Source organism: Gymnoscopelus braueri (genome assembly GCF_963280865.1).
Source record: "Gymnoscopelus braueri genome assembly, chromosome: 8".
In the NCBI taxonomy this organism is placed as follows: domain Eukaryota; kingdom Metazoa; phylum Chordata; class Actinopteri; order Myctophiformes; family Myctophidae; genus Gymnoscopelus; species Gymnoscopelus braueri.
The window spans coordinates 5,921,779-5,945,786 of NC_137609.1; the positions used below are offsets into that span (position 1 = coordinate 5,921,779).

The 24,008-nt window shown below is 43.1% G+C and overlaps 2 protein-coding genes across 3 annotated transcripts; one reads left to right on the forward strand and one right to left on the reverse strand.

The window, feature by feature from the left end:
* Window positions 1–236: 236 nt before the first annotated feature.
* Window positions 237–22,858, forward strand: LOC308090586 (myosin regulatory light chain 2B, cardiac muscle isoform-like). Of its 2 annotated transcripts, XM_080435815.1 has the most exons (8): window positions 237–820; window positions 1,932–2,038; window positions 18,051–18,140; window positions 19,695–19,770; window positions 20,385–20,489; window positions 21,649–21,727; window positions 21,839–21,887; window positions 22,725–22,858. In XM_080435815.1, the coding sequence occupies exons 3-8, from the start codon at window positions 18,105–18,107 to the stop codon at window positions 22,827–22,829; spliced, it is 450 nt and encodes a 149-aa protein (XP_080291941.1). In that variant the 5' UTR covers window positions 237–820; window positions 1,932–2,038; window positions 18,051–18,104; the 3' UTR covers window positions 22,830–22,858. The 2 variants fall into 2 exon arrangements, with proteins under 2 accessions (XP_080291941.1, XP_080291940.1); XM_080435814.1 differs by lacking the exons at window positions 237–820; window positions 1,932–2,038 and adding an exon at window positions 15,970–16,085.
* LOC308090124 (brefeldin A-inhibited guanine nucleotide-exchange protein 2-like) lies at window positions 4,848–10,202 on the reverse strand (the record flags this gene model as incomplete). Its single annotated transcript, XM_080435159.1, has 1 exon — window positions 4,848–10,202. The coding sequence occupies one exon, from the start codon at window positions 10,200–10,202 to the stop codon at window positions 4,848–4,850; it is 5,355 nt and encodes a 1,784-aa protein (XP_080291285.1).
* Window positions 22,859–24,008: the final 1,150 nt, after the last annotated feature.

The window sequence follows — 24,008 nt, forward strand, 5'->3', positions numbered from 1 at the left end:
ACTTTGCATTTATTAGGAGCACATTTATTAGGAGCACAATTTTATTAAAAAAAAAAAAGTCCCCGATGCATTTGATCTTATGCATTGGCATAACATCCTTTCCTCTCCTCTCTGATTTTGCACTTTTAAGTCACTCTGGATAAGAGCCTCTGTTAAATCAAATGCATAAATTGTATATGCAGCCGGATTCTGCAAAATAGTGTCCCTTGGACCTGAGTATCTGTTTATATTTTTACTTCTACATTTTTATCCCACGATTTTGTAACCCCATTTTTTTACACCCAGTGCCAATTGTCTATGTAATCCAGGGCACTACCTTCCCTCAGCCAACCTAGGGAGGCCAGGGCCGAGCTCATGCCTCATTGACCTTCTTGTCACCTGACAGGGGAGGGTTTCCCTGGTTGGACGTAGCACGTGGAAGGAACACGTTATTCCAACCAGTTCCTTTCCCCTCCATCAGGCGCCCCGGCTGGCCAGGCAGTATAGTGACCAGGATTACTGCATGTTTTTGTGAGGGTACCTACCCTAGGGAACACGGGGAGAACATGCAAACTCCACACTAGGGTATGGGCACTGATGATGCGGAGGAGAGGACACGCCCCCGGCGGGAATGGAACTCGGGACCTACTAGCTGTGAGGCGACAGCGCTACCGGCTGCGCCACCATGCCCCCGGACACTTCTCATTGAAGAAAAAGAGGCGACGTTATTTGTGAAAACAACATGGTGTTGTCTGACTGTTGATACTTAAAAATACTAAGACATTAGAAACAGTGTCGTCGTTAAGAAGCAGGGGGACGTTTGACCACTGAAACACAGCAGGTAGGTAGGCCTATATTATGAACTCAAATGTGTTCCATCTATTTATCATTTCAGATGAACTCATCAATGTGTCTTTATTGACACATCATTTAAGATGGAACATACATTGAATTGCTCTGCTGCTATCTTATACATTTGATCATAAACACAACCAGTATAATATTGTATAGCTTTCTGCTCTGTCTCTGGTGAGACAGGACAACACAGACAGAGCAGTGTGACAAAATATACAGGATTTATTCTGTTTAGTAATAGGTGATACCAACATAATAATGGATAACTGGGCACCATTTATCACGTGTGTGAATTATAACAAAATGGTCTCAATAAACATCATATATTTATAGAGCCATATATATCAGAATGTTTGTAAACAAAAGTTCTATGAAAACAAGCCCAAAAGAAGCGACTATGCTACGGCTATTTGAAAATAGCAGATCTACAAGGTCACAGCGTGTTGCGACGTGTTGTGAGCTTGTAGATCTGCTGTTTTCAAAATAAGAAAATATATATATTTTTAAAGGTAGCTTAATTTTGGAACATTTTTAAAACGTTTTAACAACACAAATCTTGTATTGGCACAAAATGTTTTCAGATGGGGTGGGGGGGGGTCTGTGGACAAATACTAGCCCTAGAATGTCTGATCTTACATACATTTCATGTATTCCAAATACACAGCCAGATCGGTCCGATCCCTGCCCGGTTAGTAGACTGATCTCCACGGCATAAAAGTTATTTGCGCTGCGTGTGTCCTCACCCAATAATTAATTCTAATTCTTAAGACTTTGAGTCAGATATTGTCCTCTAGTTTTCATCATATCCCTTTGAATGTTCTGGCATAAAACGTGTGTTCAGTAAAATATCTCCACTTTTCCACTAGCTGCAGAAACGTAAAAAAAGATGGGCTACTTTCAACTCATTAACTTAACTATAAATCATTATTTGCATTCATCCCTAATATACTGTATGAACTTCATAATCTTTGCACCCAAGAGTAATATGTTTGAGAGTTGGGCTTAGGCCATATTGCCTTTACCTTCTGCAAATAGTATTGTTATTTTTGACACCACTGGGTCTCTTTTAAAGTCCTTATTCAATTGCTTCATTTCAGACCAGTCTGTGGAGTAGGCTACAGACTGCAGGTGAAGATGAACTCTCCAGACTTAGCCAGGGACATTTCTATTAAACAGGAGGAACCTGAAGACCACCCACACCTCGGTAAGTTTCATGTGCCCTCTCTTTCTTTAGTTTTCCTGTTATGTTGTAGGGCTGCCACACTGTCTTATTTTCACTATACGATAATCATGGCACAACGTATCATGACAATGATAATATATGGTAATATATGGTATTTTCCAAAACGAGTGTGGTTCGTAGAGCCAAAACCCGTCACTTTCGTTTCAAATCGTATCCTTTGATCGGCTGGTGAAATAACTTAAAGGAGGAGTTCACCCAAAAAATTACTTATTTTCTATCAATTGCACACCCTATGAAGCCTTGAATCCATGGATTCTTTTTTGTTTTTGTCGCATTCTTAAGCTAATAATTTGATTCCCGTCTCCTACCGGCTAATGTATCCGGTAGGAGACGCAAAGTAGATTATTTGTGTCTCCTACCGGAAATACACACGTCATCAAATTATTGTCTTAGGAATGCCACAAAAACTAAAATAAATCCATGAAAATCAAGGCTTCATGGGGTGTGTAATTGATAGAAAATAAGTAATTTTTTGGGTGAACTCCTCCTTTAACTGACACAAAGTATTTATAAACGTACTTGTTTGGATTACAGATAAATCTTTATGAAATCTCGATCAGAGACGTGCACTGTGCACTAATGTTACAGTGTTGTGAATCACAGTATGTGCTCAATCAAGAAGAATCAATTTATTTGTGAAGTGAAATGAAAATGTATGGTCTACAAAATACTGTGCTAACAACAATGACGATGAATGATAGAAAGAAAAACTAGGATAAGAATAAAAAAATAAGCCTTTCAGCATAACAATATGGGCATGGAGACATACAGTATGTATGTAAATGAGCAATGAGGCATTGTAGGCTACTGTACCTAATAAGGCTATACTAAAAGTAGCAAGTGGTCACAATAGTAGTCACATCAACATGACAAATGTTGATGCCTAGTATCTATCTATATATAATATAACAGCAAACGGTTTGCCTTTTTTTAATACTAGGTGATAACATTCAGTATATGTAAGAAGAGAAGACTTCTAGCGCCAACCCACTTTACTGTTTTGTTATTTTTCCTTGAGTGGTTTGTTTTTTCTTAGGTTTGTTTTTTCTCTTTTTTGTCTCTTCTCCATGCCCCTGTTTATGGCTCTAACAGCTGCCCGATATAAGCTTTTGCCCAGCTCCACAGTAGACTACCTCCATAATAAGCATACTCTTTCACGGAACCTGCGGTCCACAGACTTGGACCTCCTCTCTATTTAATCACTTTAAACCTGGTACTATTTGTGGCATATCACTGTGTGATCCTGTAGATCTATCTTCACTGTATTCTAGTATTTAGAGCTTGAGTGGAATGTATCTTGGCAAAAAAAAAAGGCCCACCACCATTTATCTGGGGGGCCCCAGGCACAAGGCCCTCCATGTTCAGCCATTCCCGCTGGACACCGAGGGCTGCTCCACCATGACACTTAAAATTTTCACTGAAGGGGCGACAATGCCAACTCCTCTGAGAAAGTCTCCGCACTCATGTGCTTCATCTTTTGCTCTACCTCGTTCTTTTCTAGCTGGTCCTTTGGGTCAACAATTGAGTGCCAACTTCCTAGCGTTATTTCCCATTCAAAATCCCTTAGAAGTTTTTTAATCACATATTATAAAAAATATTGTTTATATATTCAGTCAAATTTAACTGTGTTTGGGGAAAAAACAGAAGAATTAGGAAATCCAGTAACTCACTGGTCCCACTGAAGCATGTCATGCTTCGTCACAAATATTCCTGAGATTCCTTCAATTGTTAATTTGTTTATTTAAAAGGATCCCCATTAGCTGCCGCCTGAAACGGCAGCTTGTCCTCCTGGGGTGTAACACAATAATATACATTAACAATAAGAAAAACATTACATTCTCAATGTATTACACACTTAAAGTGTAATGTTTTGAAATTGAAAAGCATTTCACAAATCATTTATCACATAAGAAAATAGTATACAAAAAAAGGAAACAACAGCAATAAAACAATTTAGAATCAAGTAGACAAAATAAGGTTCACCAACCATAAAACCATCATGTAAGCAAAGATGTTATTGACTGTGCTGAGTGTATGTAGGTAAAGTCAAAGTTTCTTTTTGAAACAAGCCTTTCCTTTTATGCTACAAACATCACCTGGAAGACTATTCCACAATGCAATGGCCCTATAGAAGTAGTAATCAGTCCACTACTCGCCCCTCGAGTGGAATATGTATGATCTGAACAATAAATTATGTTATTATAAAGACATAACAACATTCTTAGATGTTGTGATTTATTTGATAGAACAACAGAGAACTGACAACGCTGCTCTACTACAGAAAGAAAAAATCCAATGCAACACAACGTGACACCGCTTACGGTAGGCCTATGTGCGTTCGAAATCGCCGGGCAGTGGCCAATGTGTATTGGGAGATGTAATTGTTAGCTGGTTTGTAGGACTAGGTGGCATTTTATTTGATATCTTTGGATAAAAACGTACTTTTTCTCAGTTGGTTTAATGCTTCATAACCATACCTTTTTTCCCCTATTTTTGTAATACAGTTCCTATATTAGGTGATATAAAAAGGGATTTTGATTGGGAAACAAATCGTCATGATCCAGGGACGATGACGATTTATTCCCTCTTCCAGCAGAGGAGTAGGGATGAGATGAGATAGAAAAAAGGATAGGAGTCAAAGAAACAAGAAAAAAAAACTGTAATTGAAAACAAAAAAGGAACACAAATTATTCCTGATCAGAGAGAGTGCTGCATAGTCTGTGTAGGTGGTCTCTCTGGACCTTCAATCCCCCCTGGAAATGGTTTCAGTTCAGGCAAGGGCAGAGTCTCCCCTCTTTTCCATCCGTTCCACACAGACACTCACGCCCTTCTCCTCTGCTGTCCCTCCAGAGTGAGCGCTACCGGGAGTGGTGATATGGAAGACGGAGCCGACGCGCAGAAAGAAGCGCTGCAGCTCGGTCCGCAGCTCCGGGTTCAGGTCAAACTGCATAATGTGGCACAAATGGGTGTAGTAACAGGACATGAGGGGCTTGAACTTGTTGTCAGGCAGTCGTTGTGTCCCGGTGAGCAGCAGCATCAGCACGCTGGTCCAGGCCTTTCTGTGGCTTTCTGAGGTCAGGCTCATGAAGTAGGAGAGAGCGTCACCGCACAACTGCAGCAGGCGTGTCTCTGTGTCGGGCCACGAGGCCTGATGCTGGGTGTCAGAGTATATCCGAAACAGAATCCTCAGACTGCAGTCCATACTGCTGGTCTCCTGCTCCAGAAGGTTGGGCTTCCCTTTGAGGTCTCGAGTCCAGAGTGCTGTTCTCTGCTCATTGTTGGAGTTCAAGTCTTTGGCGAAGTTGTGTGACTCTAGCAGACAGTCAAGCAGCTTGAAGAGGTGCTGGGAGGACAGGTGTCTGTACATGCCCTGGTCAAAACCTGGCTCCACTCCCTCCACCTCAGTCTCTTCTAGATCGTTCCTCTGTGAGGCAGCCATGTTGTCTGCATCTTCCTTCTTGCCGGTAGCTAAGAATACAATGTTGTCTATGGTCTGGATCAGCTCCAGCTGTAACACAGACTTTATCAACAGACCTGCAGTCAGCTTCTGGTCCACGATGGCCTTGCCCTTCCAGCTAGTCATCATCTGAGTGTCCAAGTCAATATCTGTATGTTTGCCATCGTCAGATTCCTCTACCTGTCCAGCTGGTCGCTGCGTCAGCAGGGCATGAGGGCTGGTATTCTGGACAATCTCCAACATGCAGGAGCAGGTGACATTCCACACCTCTGGGCTGAACTTCTTACCATTGAGAATCACTAGCTTTCCCAAAAGGTTGGTACCTGACCGGGCCAGCTGCTCATTGCCTTGTCTGATACACCGCTGTAGCTGTGTGCAGATGTCTGTTAGGAGAACCTCACTGAGAGGCTCGTAGAACTGGGTGAACACATCACAGATGGTGCTGTGCACGTGGTCCTCCATTTTCTTTGCCTGCTGCTCAGGCAGATTCATGTTGTCAAGCATTCGGAAGATGATGCGGAAGAGGTCACGCCACCACCCCTTCTCAAATGTGTGTCCATTACTCTTCATGATCTCATACATGACTGTCAGACCGGTGGTACTGACATCCAGCTTGCAGCCGTTGATGATGTGGGAGAGCTGAAACAAGATTGGGAACCAGCCTCGAACCCACACCCGGTCACCGGGGGCCACGTTCATGTTATCACTTGTGTACTCTCTCAGAGCCTGTGGTCTCTCAGAGACATATCTAGCGCAGTGGCCTATGAGCTTGATAGCCTCCATGCTGGTGGTGTCAGGGAAGGCAGTGTTACACACAAACTCTGACAGACATTTCACTGCGTCTTGGAACGAGTTGGTGGCTGCCTCAAAGTGCTGCTGGAAGGTGTTCATGACTATGAGGCCTGTGGTCTGGAAGGCTAGCTCCACTATGGCCTCGTTATGGTCGGATGCTGCCTGGTGGAACACTGAGAAGACGTTCTTCCAGCCTGAGCGAATGTTGGCTGCCTGAGAATTCACTATCTGGGCAACGCACCTGATCAGCATATCCCTGATTTTGGGTGATCTGTTTTCCTTCATGATGTGTTCAAATGGCTTAAGGAAGTCCTTCTGGAAACGGAAGTTGGCCAGCTCTCCTTTCTCCAGGAACTTCATGGACAGTTGCGTCAGAGAGACCACCGCAAAGATGGCTATGTCCTCATTAGGGTTACAGCCTACCTTGTTAAAGTGGTCTCCTATGATCTGCCAGATTCTGGACCACTGCAGTCTGATGCGGTCCATGTTGTAGTAGGAAATCTCTACTATTTTCTGCAGGCTGAACATCCTGGATTGGTGGGCTGATGCCAGTTCATCCATGGAGACCATGCACAGCAACCGCACAAAGTTGACAATTGTATTTCCATCTAGCCTTGTGGAGCCAGTGAAGATCCTGTCTACAGCAACAACTATACTCTGAGAGCTAGTCTCCCCCACAGACTGGATGTGAGCCATCTGTTTCCTGTCCTGGCTTCCCACCAGAGGGCCCAGCCCCCGGGCCATGAAATCAACGCTCCCCTCCAATCCTCCCTGAGTCTTCACCCTTGTGCCAATCAACTGTGCAAGCTCCAACTGGCTGATGCACCTCAAAATCTCATGCCAGGAGTTGCCCAGGCAGTTGCCGTCTGTGTATGCCACAGTAAGGAGGGTTTGGATGGTGTTGATGTTCTTTTGTTTCATCTCTGTGATTCTGGAGCTGGCTGTCAGCAGGCTGAACCTTGCCAGTGCCTTAACGTATGCTTCACGCTCCAACTGCATGCTGAAGATGCAAGCAATTCTGATGGCACAGCGGATACCTTCGAGACACAAGGAGGCCACCTCTAGGTCATCACAGTCCTGAAGCCCTACACTGAATGCTGCCAGCAAGGGAGTCCATGCCAGCTTAAACATGTTGTGGACATGCTCCATGTACGTAGCACAGAAGGGGGACTGTGCGTGGCTCACAGCCTCCATCCGAGCCTTGGCCTGTTCCATCTCTAGGTTGTACAGAAGACAACGTTGCTTCTCACCGGCTACGCAGAACTTAGGTGTGATAGAATACTCCTTGCTCTCCTTCATGGCAATATTCTTGCCGGCAATCTCATCATATATAGAAGACAGGTAGTCCTCTGACAGGTTCTTGCTGTCATTGATGCCTTGGTTCATCTTGATGTACTGCTCCTTGGTCATGTTGTTCTTCACCTGAGGACTGTGCAGGTCTGTGGTCAGCATGATAATGGAGTATGCCAGGACATAAGCAGTGTCTGCACTAGCAAACTGTGTCTGTCCCTGGTTGCACTCCAGGTATCGCGCAGCAAACTTCTCCATGAGCCTGTCGATCTTCTGGGCCTCTCCAGGCAGCCCAAAGCCCTCCCGGAAGGCTCTGAGTGCAGAGACAAAGTCCTGACCACAGAAGTTCAGCTGGTTCACATAGCAGTACATCACCTTCTTGTTTAACTTGATGTTCTCCCCTAGGAACTCACCCACCTGGATTGTATCCAGTCTCTTCTCCTTGTGGAGGAACTGTGCGATGTCCTCGGCTGTGCTTCCTAGCATGCCCTGGTCCTGCAGGTACTGGATGCCTTGCTTGGGCTTCTGGTTGAACAGTTCAATACCAACGATGTCCTGCTCTTTGATGACCTCATACTGCTCTGGATGCTCGTGCTGCGAGGTCAAGATGTTGGAGGACACGGTGGAGTCCACGGTGCTGGCAATGTCCCTGTGGTTTGCAAGGTTCTCTCGCAGCTTCAGCTCTGCTTCCTCGCCATCCCCTGTATGCTCCTTGCCATGGTTAGGCTGCAGGTTGGGGTCGACATACATGTCCTTGCTCCACTCTACCATGCATTTGAGGATTGAGACCAGGCACTCCAGACCCTTCTTACGCAAACTCAGCTCCTGTAGAGCGGTGATTCCCAGCTCCTGCCCACTCCTGCCCTGAGCAATCTTAGACAGGTTGTTTATCAGCCGCTCAAAGATTTTCGTGGCGTTTGGGTCACAGTCGTAGTTCACGTAAATATACCCAACACATTGGGCATCTGCACAGATGTGTCTGAGGGTCTGAATAACTACCCATTTGTGCTCAAAGGTGCTGGAGGACGTCTCCAGGATGGTCAGAAAGATCTCCCTGAAAAACACCTCGATCTGCATCTTGAGATGGACGTTGAAATGTGACAGCAATGTAAGGAAGATGGCGAGCGAGAGATGGAACACCTCAGGCACAGAGGAAACGCCATTCTTGGACAGTGGTATGCACAGGTACTGCTGGATGGCATTGATGAACATCTTGTGGTTGTGGAATACTGGGCCTGCCCCCTGGAGCACAGAGAGCAGCAGCTGCATTGACACCACCTTGGAACGCAGCTCATGAGAATTGGGGACATCTGGCAGCGGTGTCATGGAGAGCTTACAAAACGTCCGTAACACCAGGAAGGCGTCCTTCTGGAGCACGTGAGAGAAACGTGCATCTGAGTTGCCTCCATGCAGGTGCTCCGTGTCCAGCATGTCTGTGGAGGACACAAATGCACAGTCTTCTATGATGTCGTTCATCTGCTGGCCCTCAGGGGGAATAACCTCTGTGTGCTCGGGGACAGGATAGGGTGCGTAGTTACCTCCTGGTCCAGTCGGTATCTGTGATGGTGGTGACGTCTGTTCTGCCTGCTCTGCCTCAGTATCTGTCAGTTCCGTTGTGGTTGGAACACTGTCTGGACTCTGCGGCCCTTCTTCTGCTAGCTGGATCACGACGGGGGGTGTCTCTACGCCTTCAAATTCAAATGCAGTGTCTGAAGTCGGCGTGACCTGTTCTTTCACCTCTGCTCCGTCAACCCATGCCTTAGCACTCTCGGTTTCCACATTGGTGGAAGGTGTGTCAGGGGCCTGGTCCTGGGTTGAAGCCACGGGTGTCAGTGAGCAGTCAGCAGTGGTAGTGGTGGAGTTGGTGAGGTCTGGAGTGGCGGCTGCAGGGGAAGGGGAGCTATTGCTCTCCAAGGCCAGGGTCTGGTCGGAGTGGGGGGAGGTGGACCTCTCACCCCTTGGGACTATGGAGGGGTTCTGCTGCTGTGGCCGATGCAGACAGTCCATCTTCTGCTCCTGGGCCTCCATGGCCGCCTGGTTCTCCATGCGTGTGAAGATGACGTTGATCATCTGTGTGAGTGTGCCCTTGGCTGTGGTCTGGTTGATGAGGTTGCGGCTGGCCATGTAGATGGTGTAGCACGTCTTGACTGTCAGCAGCATCGTACCCTCGTGGATCTGTATGTGGGGGGAGGTGACCGCTGTCAGGAGGGCCTTGATGACCTGCAACTGTACGCCCTCGTCCGTCTCTGGACCATGGAAGCAGTTGCAGATGGTCTTCACCAGGCGATCGATCATCCTCTTGCCTGGGGTCCCGCTGTCCGGGGTGTTCCCCGTGAGGTGGCCATATGCTATCTGCTTCTGTAGACAGTCCAGCGCAGTGCTGACTATCCGTGGGCACTCTGACTGACAGGCCAGCATGATAGCCAGGACATATTTGTCAGCCACTACAGTGGCATCTTTTTGTTTCTCAAGCTCGACTTTGATTTCATCCTGTGCCTCCTGACAGGCTTTGTGCAGTTCGCTGTGCTGGCTCTTCACCATCTCCTTATCTGACAAGATTTCACCCAGTGCCCTGGACAGAAACATGCTTGTTTGTCTGCTGCTATGGTTGTAAGAGTTCGATGTTGGTTGACTTGTCAAAAAAGGATCGACATCAGCCAGTCAAATACACGGAAATAAATATGTTTACAAGAGCCTGGCTTGTTAAGTACTTGGAATGGTACAAAGTGTCCGCATGTAGGCCAAAGTACAGTATAATAGAGCCATAGATATCAGATTATCATAGTCTTCACACTTTATATAAGCTGACCACAGCTATGGTCTGATGTCACACAACACAAACCTTGCCATGCATGCCTAAACAATGTAGATTTGCACAGGTGTCCTTGTGGTTCATCCATGTAAATTAAAATGGCACTTTCCAGCCAAAACAGTTATAATGCTAAGGACACTGGACAGGCTGACCCCCTTAACGGTACGTACAGTATCTGCCAATGCCAACATGGAGGATTTCTTGTGCTGTTATTTTCCATTGAAATAAAAGCTGTTTGTATTAATTAATCCAACATTAAGGTAGACCAGAGGAATGCGTCAGTGTGTTGCACAAAGATATGTGCTGACCAACTTCACAAAACGCGTACTGATGATGTAATTAACTAAGTAAGTCATTAATTACATTTTTGTTTAGTTTTTACCTATATTTAATGAGGCAATGAGAAATAAGAAAATAAGCCTATATTTGGAAAGGGGAGAAAAGAAAAGAAACACGAAGGTGAAGGTTGTTAAGCCTCACAGCCCAGGGCTGCCAAAGGCCCCCTGGTAATCAAGGGCCCACTGGGCACTTGCCTCTCACTAAATTCACCAGAACCCAGGAAATGGCATCTAATGGGGTAAAAGGGAGGGAGGACCCCCAGCCCAGCCCCTTCGGCCTTCCTCAGCGTTTCAAACACAAATCAGTAAACTAAACAACCACAAATGGTTTTAGGCCTATGCAATCTTTGTCCATTTTGGAGAGTGGTGGGGTGCAGTTTCTTGGCCTCCCCACACAGGGGCGATGTTTCACAGACTTTCGCAGGCTCAGATAGCAAGATGAGTTTGATCGATTGAATACTGTATTGACGATTTTTTTAAGTACAGTCAGGCAGTAAAATGAGTTGTAGCTAAACTTGCCAAATGACACAAAAAGACAGAGGCTTGTTCCCATTGTGGTCCATTAAATATTCAACACTCAAGCATCTGGACAAAATAACAGTGCAAGAAAAACAACTACACAACAGTAGCCTATAGAAAATCTAAATATACAGATTAAATCTGTGATAAAAGTGCAGTCCTCTCAACCTAGGAAAGGAACAAGCTCGCTCTATCTCTGGTATGGTCTCTATGATAACAGCTCCTTAAAGGTGGTGTAACTGATACCTTTTGGTTAAAACAAAGTTTTTTGTGAAAAGGTTAAAGCTCTATATTCTGATAGTAATCAATGCTCAATAACAGGAGTTTCCGAACGAATCTCATTAATAAACAGTAAATACATTGTCAGGTGGGTTGAATGATTGATTGATTGATTGATTGATTGATATAATCAACGTGAGAACACAGGTCTGACAGGTCTGATGTGATACAATCTCCCGCTGTTGTGCTCGTGTGTGTGAAAGGGCAACTTCAAGTTCATACGAGAAAGCGGCTAATGTGTAAACGACCCCAGCCAACCCCCCCCCCTTTTCCTAAGTCCTATTTAACCCTTTAAGGCCGGGAAGGGAACGCTTGTGTGTCATTTTAAGATTTCTTTGGCTATTCAAAAATAGCAGATATACAAGCTCATAGCGCGGCTTGTAGATCTGCTATTTTTTAGAACAATATTGAACATGTTTGCAAATCTTTTATATATATTTTTTGCTCAAATCTTTGCTTCTGGGGGTCCCTGAAAAAAAAAGGTTTTAGATGGGAGGGGGTCCGCGGACAAATACATATTATTTTGAGGGTCCTTGACATGAAAACAGTTTGAAAACCATTGATAATATAGCAACATAAGTAAAAAATAAAATAAATAAAAACTTTGGGGGGAAAAAAATGATTTTGAAGACATTTGTAAAATCTCCAGAAGCAAAGATTTGAGTTAAAAACATATATATATATATTCAAACTAAAGATTTGCACACATTTTCACGATAAAAAAAAAAAATAGCAGATCTACAAGCTCGTAGCGCGGCACTCGGTGCCGCGCTATGAGCTTGTACATCTGCTATTTTTATATAGCCAAAGAAATCTTAAAATGACACAGATGCGTTCCCGGTCTTAAAGGATTAAACGGTTGTGGCTGCGGGTGTCAATCCTTGTGGATCCAGCGGGACAGAGCGCAAAGACACACGCAGGGGGCCAGGAAACAGCTTTAGGTCATGATGACAGCCGACAGCACGGTGGCCAACTGCCCGAGCTCCATGTTGTTGTGAGGAAGAGAACGGTGGGAATGACTGCATGGATTAAAGTTCTCAGTCGCCACGACTGATTTCAGTCATTTGGATTCCATAGAAGCCAGCATGTCTTCTATGGCAGTGGTTCTCAAACTTTTTCATGTGACCGCCCAAGATGATATGCATTTGGCTGCGTACAAGGCCTCAGTATTATTGAAAGAATGCAAGGCTGTCCTGTATATTTGGACTTAACAGCCACTTTCTTAAACCCGTCTAGACTTATCCCAGTTTGTCTCTCTAGTGCTTGGTCCTCTCTTTTTACCCCTCTACACCAACTCACAGGAAATAGCCGATCTACAAGCTCACAACGTGTGAATAGGGATGCTATAGGGTTCAAGTGGTTAGAGTGCTCCCAACTCCCATCCCTCCAACTTGAACCCTAAGCACCCCTGTTCCCTCCTGTGTTGTGAGCTTGTAGATCGGTTATTTCCGGTGAAGAGATTTGGTGGGTGTCGTTGTTGGTCCAACACACCCACCCACCGCCAGGCCCAAAACGCGGTGTGGCGGTGGCGACGGGCCACAGAACATTCTTCAAACGCTGATCCGTGCCAAGCGCTTTATAAAAGTGACGGGTGTGCACAGACTGCACACACACATATTTGAACACGTTTGGCGTGCATGTTTAATGCACATAATAGTAATAATTCACCGGCTTAACAATGAATTTAAGACACTAATGTGTCACCCCAGTGCGCACACACGCCTTGCACCCACACCCACACACACACACACACACACACACACACACACACACACACACACACACACACACACACACACACACACACACACACACACACACACACACACACACACACACACACACGCACGCACACTATACTTGTGAGGACAATTCGATTTGTAGATCCATGCGTTATCAAAGCGCAACTAAATATAAATCAGGCCCAATTCTAACACCAACTCTATAACCTCTAAATGCCCAATCCTAAACATAACCACAATTTGATTGTTTTCTAATTGTAAGACTAATTCTAAAACATAGTTTTTTAACCCTAAAACAACCATTTCTCTAGTAAGGACCAGGGAAATTGTCCTCACATAACACCCACTGTATTTCTCAAACTCTTCTTGTGGGACTCACAACTGCTGTATATTAAACACACACACACACACACACACACACACACACACACACACACACACACACACACACACACACACACACACACACACACACACACACACACACACACACACACACACACGCACACACACACACACACACACACACACACGCACAGAGTCATCTAAAACAGGCTCCTCTCCAAGGCTGCGTTGCGGGTGAGGAAAGATTCATGGCTGTATGACAGAATCACAATGCTCACCTGTTATTCCATCAAATGTACAGTATAAATAAAGCAACACACTCCACTCTAATGACTCCATATCTGTACTGCAGGGTCACAGTGCATGAAGCTATAGTACAGCACTGGTTCTCATTTTTATGTCAAGGACCCCCAGATTGATATGTATATTTGGCCACAGACCCCCACCTGGAAAGATTTTGTGCAAGGGAGCCCCATGAGAGCCCCATGAGAGAAGAGGAGATTTGTGTTGTTGTAAAAACATACACACTTTTTCGAGACTTTTCCCAAATGGCTGAATATAAAATAAAGTTTGAGTCGTTAAACTGTTCCTCGTTTTGCTGGGGATCCCCTTGAACCCCCTCAAGGACCCCTGGGGGTCCCCAGACCCCACTTGGAGAACCAATGCCATCAGACAGGGCTCATTTGTCCATTATAATACTTTTTGATCCATTATAATATTCTCTTGATGATTTTCTATAATTTAGTCATTTGTACTTGGAGAGAACATTATCTGGCATTAAACCTGTTCAAGTAATATAAAAGAAAACTTTAGAACAATGTGTTGAGGGAGCACTGATATGTATTGAAGAATAATTCCATATAGTTATGCAGATTTATTTTCAAATATTATACACAGGGGAACTTCTGTTTACAGAATAAAATATGTAATATGTTCGCAGGATAAAACAAAATAGAACAAAGTATGCAAAAGGTATTAACAAAATATATATTCATATTCTTTATTATGTGAAGCACTTTGTAACTCTTCTGAAAAGTGCTATATCAATACATTTTATTATCATTATTATTATTATTATAGAAACCGCCTGCATCTTGACATCTAGTAACCACCACATAAGTTTGTGCCCCATTTTTTATCAGCACAGATCTGACCAAAGAAACCGTTAGTTCCACAGGAAGGCTGCAGGCTCAGCTGTCGCCACGGGGGTATTATTTCATTATGGTGGTAATCTGGCACGTTGAGACACTGCATGTGCACCTGTGACCACACACCACACCCGTCAAGTCTGCACACAAAACCACAATGAAGGTCACATGCGGCCATCATCGGCCTTGATACCTGTGCTTGCTTTGACCGCCGTACAAAACAAGAGGTAATAATTCTAATAAATGTTTATTTATATCACACTTTACATTTTCGCAAACCTCAAAGTGGTTGACACAGTGACAATGACCTCTGTCTCAACTACACTGGTTAACAATAGCTGTTGTTGTCGCAGCAGTGGACAGTAATGAAGTACATTTACAGTACTTGTACTTAAGCAATTTTTTGGGGGTATCTGTACTGTTTTTGTTTTTACTTACTGTATGACTTTCACTCCACTATTATTTCAAAGACACATATTATACTTTTGACTTCAATACATTTCTAGGAAATGACCCCAGGATCCAAACTTACAAAAATACATTGATATACACTACATTAATTAACCATTGCCCTGTTTCAAATATAGAATGACTATTTAGCCTATGTACAAGCTTACTATTTGAATGAATACTACTATCAGTCAGAAAAAAATAAACGGCACAAGGTACAGTCAGACATTAGGGCTAAAAGGATAGCACAAAAAAGTCCTGGGGACTTCACTCCATTGTGGTCCTATGTATTCAATTAATCAAAATAGCATACAAAATAACACAAAAATACATATCATCAACAAATATAAAACTGTCTCCTCCTTTCAATGGGAAGAATTAGTTTACCTCCCCTTGAGGTAAACTGATATTAAAAGGAAAATGTTGGCTATTTTGTCATTTGTCATATCTTTACAAGCATGTACTCCATTACTTTAACTCAAATCCAAATTTTATCTCGTTTGTAGCTGAGAACAATAATATTTGGTCAGGACTCAGGAGTTGAGTCCTTCTTGATAGTGACACTGACCTCTGCCTCAGCTACACTGGGGGTGGGGGGGTGGGGGGATTAACAATAGCTGTTGTTGTCCCACGCAGGGCGGTAGATATTAACTCTGTATATGGCAGAGAATACCTTGGGTGACAATCAAGCCCCCCTATTGTCTAAAGTTAGCACAGGTTGGTTGAGGAAGCCAAGCCGCCGGTCGCTATATAAACACAAAATGTGGCCTTTTTGGCAACTTGTCCTCCCAGTCACGGTTTGAGAACAGAGACGTGTTGAGAAGCTCCTCGCGATGGTAAGACAACAGCGCATGATGCACGTCTTCGTCGGCTTTCACGCCGCTTTCCTTTGTCTCTTATCTTCAGCCTTTTTGCATCCTCCTTCTTCTGCATGTCTGGGAGGTCGTTGGGGTCAGTCTGTGTCTAGCTGGGCTTCTGTCAGAAAGGATTTAAACATTCATATAATTTTTTTATTTATTTATTTTTGGGGGGGGGGGTGGAAATAAGGGTTTTGGCTCAAGTATCATAGGGTTATTATCAGGAGTCAACCTTTTGTTAAGAAAAAAAAAGTACTGTGACTGACAAATTGTCATATATAGCATTTATAGCAAAATACTGTCAATTGAACTCATTGAGCTCATTATTCTTGTTTTAAGTGTGTTTTAAGTTTATTGATGTGAGGGTCACTTATTATGAGGGACACCATAATTATAAATGGAACTCTGTTAGATATTGCATGTTCTGGGCATTTAGCAAAACAAAGCAAAAAATACTCAAAGATTGTTTCTCAGCAAATTATTCATTTAAATAAAATAAAATTAAAATAAATTAGGCAAAATATATCATCAAAGTTCTTAGAATTTTAATGTGTATTTGGTGTATAGAGGGAAATGCTAGCAGACCTATACTAGAGCCCTGAGGGACTCCTGTCAACTAAGTATGTAGGGTTTAAGTGGTCAAATGGAGTTGTCACTTAATATCAACATAAAGCTTTGACCTGCTGTAATTATCACGCTTTGTCCTTTGTCCTCACATAACCCTAGACATAACATGACACTGGGCATTCTGTGACATCAGCCAGTTACTGTAGTATGCAGCAGCACAGGTGCAGACCCACTGCACACTGCAACATTCTGTGTGTGTGTGTGTGTGTGTGTCTGTCTGTCTGTCTGTCTGTCTGTCTGTCTGTCTGTCTGTCTGTCTGTCTGTCTGTCTGTCTGTCTGTCTGTCTGTCTGTCTGTCTGTGTCCATACTGTAGCTAAAACCGTCAGTTTGGCCCTGTGCCCCTCAAAAAAAATGGCATGCCCCGAGGCCACAGTGGCCTTAATGCCCCAGCTGACTGTACCACTTTCTCCTCTGTCTCTTTCTTGTCAATATGTAGACACCAGTGTCTCTTTCTTGTCATGTAGACACCAGTGTCCATACCATTATTTATTTATTTATTTCACTGCAGATATTCCCATATTAAACATAACTCCACATATTAAATATAAAATAATCCTTAACCCTTAAATTCAATTAATTCTTTCAATGGACTAAAACCTTGTTGATTGTTGATTTTGGTAGGCTGCTAGACTTAAAGTATTATAAGTACATAGTAAGCGGTATTATGTACTTTTTAATGAAATGTAATCGAGTCCATTCTGTATGGTAGAGTATGTTAATACAATATAACTTATACAATTGGGGTGGTTGCATTTTGTCTCCCTGCTCTTCTATTGAGACATTCAGATCCTGTGTCTATAGAAGAGACATTACCTTTGACACGACCCTGTTTCTGGTTTGACAGGAATTTCGACCTGAAGGTCAAGACTCAATTTATCCCCTGAGCAAGCAGGCATGCTCTATTAGCTCAATCGTAAACATTTCAGCACTTGCGCAGGGTTCAAATCCGGGGTAGAAGAGGAAAGTTACATAGTGCAGCTTTAACCACCTGAACCCCTCCAGTAGCATCCCTATTCCGGAGGGAACAGGGTGAAGATATTTGGTGTGAAGGGGGGAAAAACTGGACCAAGTACAGAGGCTTCTGAGTCCAGTTTACTGAGTGTTTTTAAGTGCTGTGTGCTTCAGTCCGTTAGTTGAAATATCATTCACATAATTCTTTGTACATCCTGTAGTAGGCCTACAGCAGCCTGTACAGTACATACAGCCTCTAATCTGATATACAGAACAGGCCCTTTCAACTCCTGTGCAGGACGGCAGTCAACGGCACTAATCGTTTATTCACAGACATTAAATCAAACTTGTCCTCCTCCCCTCAGTCACCAAAGAAGGCCAAGAAGAAGACGGCGGAGGCCAGCTCCAATGTGTTCAGCATGTTTGAGCAGGCACAGATCCAGGAGTTCAAGGAGGTGCGTTCAGCGTGATGCAGTGGTGTAAAGTAACTAAGTACATCTACTTAAGTATTGTACTTAAGTACAATATTGAAGTATATTTTTTACTTTAGTGGAGTATTTCCAATTTTCAATACTTTTACTTCTACTCCACTACATCTCTGAGGAGAATATTGTACTTTTACTCCACTACAATTATTTGAAAACTTTAGTTGCTAGTTACTTTGTAGATATAAATGATTACATTATAAAACATACATTAACCACTTTATCCCTATTTTATACCTAGGCTATTTTCAAAAAGAAAATTACTTTTACTTTTGGTACTGTATATTTTGGTGCCAATACTTTTCTACTTTTACTCAAGTAACATTTTGAACACAGCCCTTTTTACTTGTAACAGAGTATTTTTCATGTTGTGGTATTGCTACATTTACTTAAAGGGTAAGACCACTTTGGTAGAGGTTTGGGTTGTGTAGTTACCTTGCCATGATGTAACTCCAAAGGTGGGCAAGAAATTTAAAATAATTGCTCCATTGATTAGAAATTGATAATTCAAAATATGCTCCTCATTGACTTACATTGTACGGTAAAACAGCTCTCAAAGTCACTATTTTAGCACAATTAAATAAATAAAAATGTCAACTTCCTGTTGATTTTACTATTAGAAGATCTGGATCCGGATAAGCGGATCCAGTCCAGGTTTTCTACTTAATAAAAATGGCAAAATCAAAAGGAAGTTAACATTTTTATTTAAAAAAAAAACAGTACTGGGTTTGGTGATGTTCTATATTGTCTGAATCAACTTTGTTTGCGTTTGTTTATGTGCTAAAAGAGTGACTTTGAGAGCTGTTTTACCGTACAATGTAAGTCAATGAGGAGCATATTTTGAATTATCAATTTCTAATCAATGGAGCAATATTTTTTTATTTCTTGCCCACCTTTGGAGTTTCATCATGGCAAGGTAACTACACAACCCAAACCTCTACCAAAGTGGTCTTACCCTTTAAGTAAAACATCTGAGTTCTTCTTCCACCACAGGCGTGATGCATACTTTATGTATTATATACACGTCGTCTCCCTCACCCCAAAAAGCTGATCTACAAGCACACAGCTTGTGAGCTTGTACATCAGCTATTTTTGGCAAGGTTTTGCCGGGAGGACGTAGTGACCTCCGTCCATTGTGTTCTTACCCCCCCCCCCCCCCCCCCCCCCAAGGACCCCACTTTGAGAACCAATGTGGTGGTGGGCAGGTACTGGTGTAGCACTGCACCCCCCAAGCGCCACAATTATCTGTTTTATTTGCTTACAGAACCAGCCTGCCATGTTCTTACCCTTCTGTCATTTCTTTTTTACCTGTACAGGAAAACAAACTATAGAAATTGGCCTGTGGTTTCCTGGCCCTTTAACTATTCACCGGTGGTCAAGTCCATCTGTTACCGTTACCGTACCAACATATATTGTATAGCTTCTCTCTCTCTCTCTCTCTCTCTCTCTCTCTCTCTCTCTCTCTCTCTCTCTCTCTCTCTCTCTCTCTCTCTCTCTCTCTCTCTCTCCCTCTCTCTCCCCCAGGCGTTTACGATCATGGACCAGAACAGAGACGGCTTCATCGACAAAGGCGACCTGAGGGAAACGTTCGCAGCCCTGGGTGAGCTACTACTTTAAGGCCAGAGGAGAGATTATTACAGTACTCAAGAATCAGCAGACGAGAGGCCTCCTCGTACAGCTGCCATGCACTGTAGGCACGTTAAGAAACAGACATGTGGAGCAGAAAGAGACATAGATAGTGTTCAAGGCAGTGTATTAATGTCACATGCAAGCAAAACACAGCTGGTAGCATCATTGCCGCCGGTTGGTTGTGTAGTTGACTATGGACTCTATGTCAAAGTTAAATCACAAATGCTTCACAAAACAGAGTTATTGCAAAGCTAGTTACCTTGAATGGAGAAGTATTTACATTATTAATGATTCAGCATAATGTAATGAATCCATAATTGATATAACATTTTGGAGAAGCTTGCTGTGACACAATAGACTGGCAAAAGTGTCACATCAGCACTCGATAAAATATATCTATGGCATTAGTGATTCTCTCACGACGGTGTTCTGTGTTTGTGGTCAGGCCATCTAAACGTTTAATTCTGTGTTTGTGGTCAGGCCGTCAAAACGTTTTATTCTACGTTTGTGGCCAGGCCGTCCAAACGTTTAATTCTGTGTTTGTGGCCAGGCCGTCTAAAGGTTTTATTCTGTGTTTGTGGCCAGGCCGTCTAAACGTTGGCCAGGATGAGCTGGATGATATGATGAAGGAGGCCCCTGGTCCAATCAACTTCACCATCTTCCTGGCCATGTTTGGTGAGAAGCTGAAAGGTCAGTTGGATCCGGGCATCTGCATGGGGACCATATCAGGCAATATAAAAAAGTAGAAGTCTGCACACTGTTACTTTTCAAAAGCTCCCAGTCAAGGCTTTATTATAGATTAACGTTTCGACATATAGTCTTCAGAATGAGGCATAGGACAAACACAACACTCCTTAAATAGTGACACCTCAGACTAGCCACCGACACAGGTGCAGTCAGTGTGCTCCGAGTGTCTGTTGACTTACTCAAGTTCAAAATAGCCTATAGTAAGACATACTGTATCAGGGCATGGATACAAAATAGCTGCCAATGAATATTGAACATCTATTTCTGTCTGTCTGTCTGTCTGTCTGTCTGTCTGTCTGTCTGTCTGTCTGTCTGTCTGTCTGTCTGTCTGTCTGTCTGTCTGTTTCATGTACCTGTATTGTACTAAAATAGAAATCCCCCATTAAAAATATAACAACATATTTATTAATTAAATGATGTATGTATTAGAAATAGGCCTACAGTATCTGTGATGTACAGTAGCATGGACGTTTCTTAATGGGAAGAAAAAGGGAATGTCCGCACACCATAACCTGCTCTCCCGCCTTTTTTATTTATCTAACCAAAAGTAAACAACGTTTCGTCCATGTAGGGCTTCATCAGGTGGTTTCTTAAAGGCAGTGGTGGAAAAAGTACTGGAATGTTTTACTTAAGTAAAACAATAGTTCAATGTAGATGTAGGCTACTACAGAAGTATCGGTATCAAAAGGTACTTAAAGTACCAAAAATAAAAGTAGTAAAATGTTTGAAAATAGCAGATCACAGCTTGTAGATCGGCTATTTTCAAATAGCCTAGTTATAAAATAAGGCTAAAGTGGTTAATGTATGTTTTATAATGTAATCATTTATATTTGCAAAGTAACTAGTAACTAAAGTTTTCCAATAATTGTAGTGGAGTAAAAGTACAATATTTACCTCTGAGATGTAGTGGAGTAAAAGTAAAAGTATAGACAATTGGAATACTCCAGTAACGTAAAAGTAGCTCAACATTGTACTTAAGTACAGTACTTGAGTAAATGTACTTAGTTACTTTACACCACTGCTTAAATGGGGCATAATGTGTAAAAAGTCCTATTAGTTTTGGGTTGGTGTATATCTGACAGTGACACTGCTCTCACTGCAGGTACTGACCCAGAGGACACCATTCTCGCCGCGTTCAAGATCTTTGACCCAGAAGGAACGGGCATCCTTCGAGGAGAAGAGTAAGAACATTTGTCAATTTAAATTTAACATGCATGTTTTACACAGTATGCTGTAAGGATAGAGTTGAACAAAAATAGTGAATGATACCTTTTTTCCCTTCTATTTTTAAGCATCAAATACCACCTCATGTCTCAGGCGGACAAGTTCTCAGAGGATGAGGTAATGCACTGGGTTTTGAACCAGACTCTAGTCAATAGGCTCTAAGCACAGCAGCCATATTGGAAAGAAATTGGGCCGTTTTCTTATTTCCTTCACAGGTCTTACCAATGATTCTAATGAAGGCTCTGTTCCGTTTAGTGTACAGTAGCACAGTGGTTCTCAAACTTTTTTTCATTTCAAGGACCCCCATAACTCTGAGAGTGTACAAATGGAACGAAATATTTGTGCACTCTCAGAGTTACACACTCGTAAGGGGTGTGGAACCCCCTCAAGGAACCATCAGGGTCCCTGGACCACACTTTGAGACCCACTGGTATAGCAGAGTGTTTCCAGTGAGCCAACACATAGACATATAAAGGTAGACGCCTCCTCTGGCTCTGAGGCGTCTGTATGGCGGGCGCGCATCCGCTTCCGGGGGGCAAGCTGGAAACTTCCGTGTGCGTCACAGAAGGGGGCGTTCGGTAGGCCAATCAGAGGCAGGTAGGGGCGGGACAACTAGATTCTGACAAGTCCTGGAAAAGACATGCTGTGATTGGCCAGTAGTCAACGCGCTGTGATTGGCCAGTGCTCGTGCCCCCCGGAAATATGGTGGCCACCATACGAAACAGGTCGCTCCAACGAACTGCAGAGGCCAATGAGGTATCTAGGTTTCTTTATCTATGAGCCAACATGCACAATATCAGCACCCTGACTCTTGTTTGACCAGAATGGAACAGAGCCTTAATTAGTATGATTGGTAAGACCTGTGCATTGAACCTGTTGTGAGTGTCCATTTAAACTGGAGCACTATATCGTCTCTGTGAGGTTTAATCTCCCAATCCCTTTATCCTGCTCCAGGTCAACTTAATGTTTACTAACTTCCCCCTGGACGTTGCTGGCAACCTGGACTACAAGAACCTGTGCTACGTTATCACCCACGGAGAGGACAAAGAGGCAGAATAATGAGAGAGAGGACATGACACACTGTATGCCACCACCACCCTCATAATAAATGTTTGATAAAAGTCCAGTGTGTATTAGTGTGTTCTGTATTAACTGTTCTTATGTGATATATATACACCATAGGGCACTGCTTCTCAAAGTGGGGTCCGGGGACCCCCAGGGTCTTTGAAGTGGTTCTAAGGGGGTCCCCAGCTAAATTAGTTAATATAGATAGATAGATAGATATTTAGATGCCTTTGTTTATCCCACGGGGGAAATTCAGTCGCCCAGAGGCGGCACAGCAGTTAAAGGTTACAGAGTTACAGGTAAAGAGTAAGGAAAAGAAAAAGTAGCCTACTGTCATGTACAGCAAAAAAATCATCAAATCATCAAAGGCATCAACAATAAAGAGCAACGGTATACAGAAGTAGAACCTCATAGCATCACATAGCATCACAATGCAGTGTTTGTTGTATATTTCTCTGGCTGGAGATTAAAGTCAGTCTTTTTTTTGGTCACGGTGTCTTTCATATTTATTTGACTTCCAATAGGACGGAGCTATTCCATGCACAATGTGGAGTGGAACAGAACAGAACTGAATTGAATAAACGGATGATCAGCCCTATTTATATGATTTTACAGTACATTCGTGGCACAGCTGTGTTTGGTGTTCTCTTAATTACATTCACTCACAAATCCACACGTTCAAAACCAGTGTGCTGCGTCTGACATACATAGATGACTCACAAAGCATCTGCATACAAAAGATCTCATTACACCAATGGCCCGAGGAGTAGAGTCAAAGTTCCTTTCAACAGGGGTACATTTGGATGTTTTAATTCTACCAGCAGGGGGTGCACATATACCCAACCCATACAAAATGGCCAGTTGACCTAATTTGACATGAAAATGAAGGTTCACTCCTGTAAGAGTTTCACTTTTACTTTGCTCTACTGCTGCTCTGTGTTAACATACAGTACACTGTCTGACTAGAAGACTGCTCTGAGAAGACCCTTAAAGGAGATGCCAAAAGGATCCTAAATGACTGATCTGGTTCTCAACCTTTTCAGGCAGCGAAGCTCCCAAAATAATCAGATTTGAAGTGAACCCACCCTGACAAGCAATTGGAATTGTAGGAGTTGAGGCATTACATTTTGTTTGACTCGGTTCCACAGATACATATTGTGAAAATAGCCGATC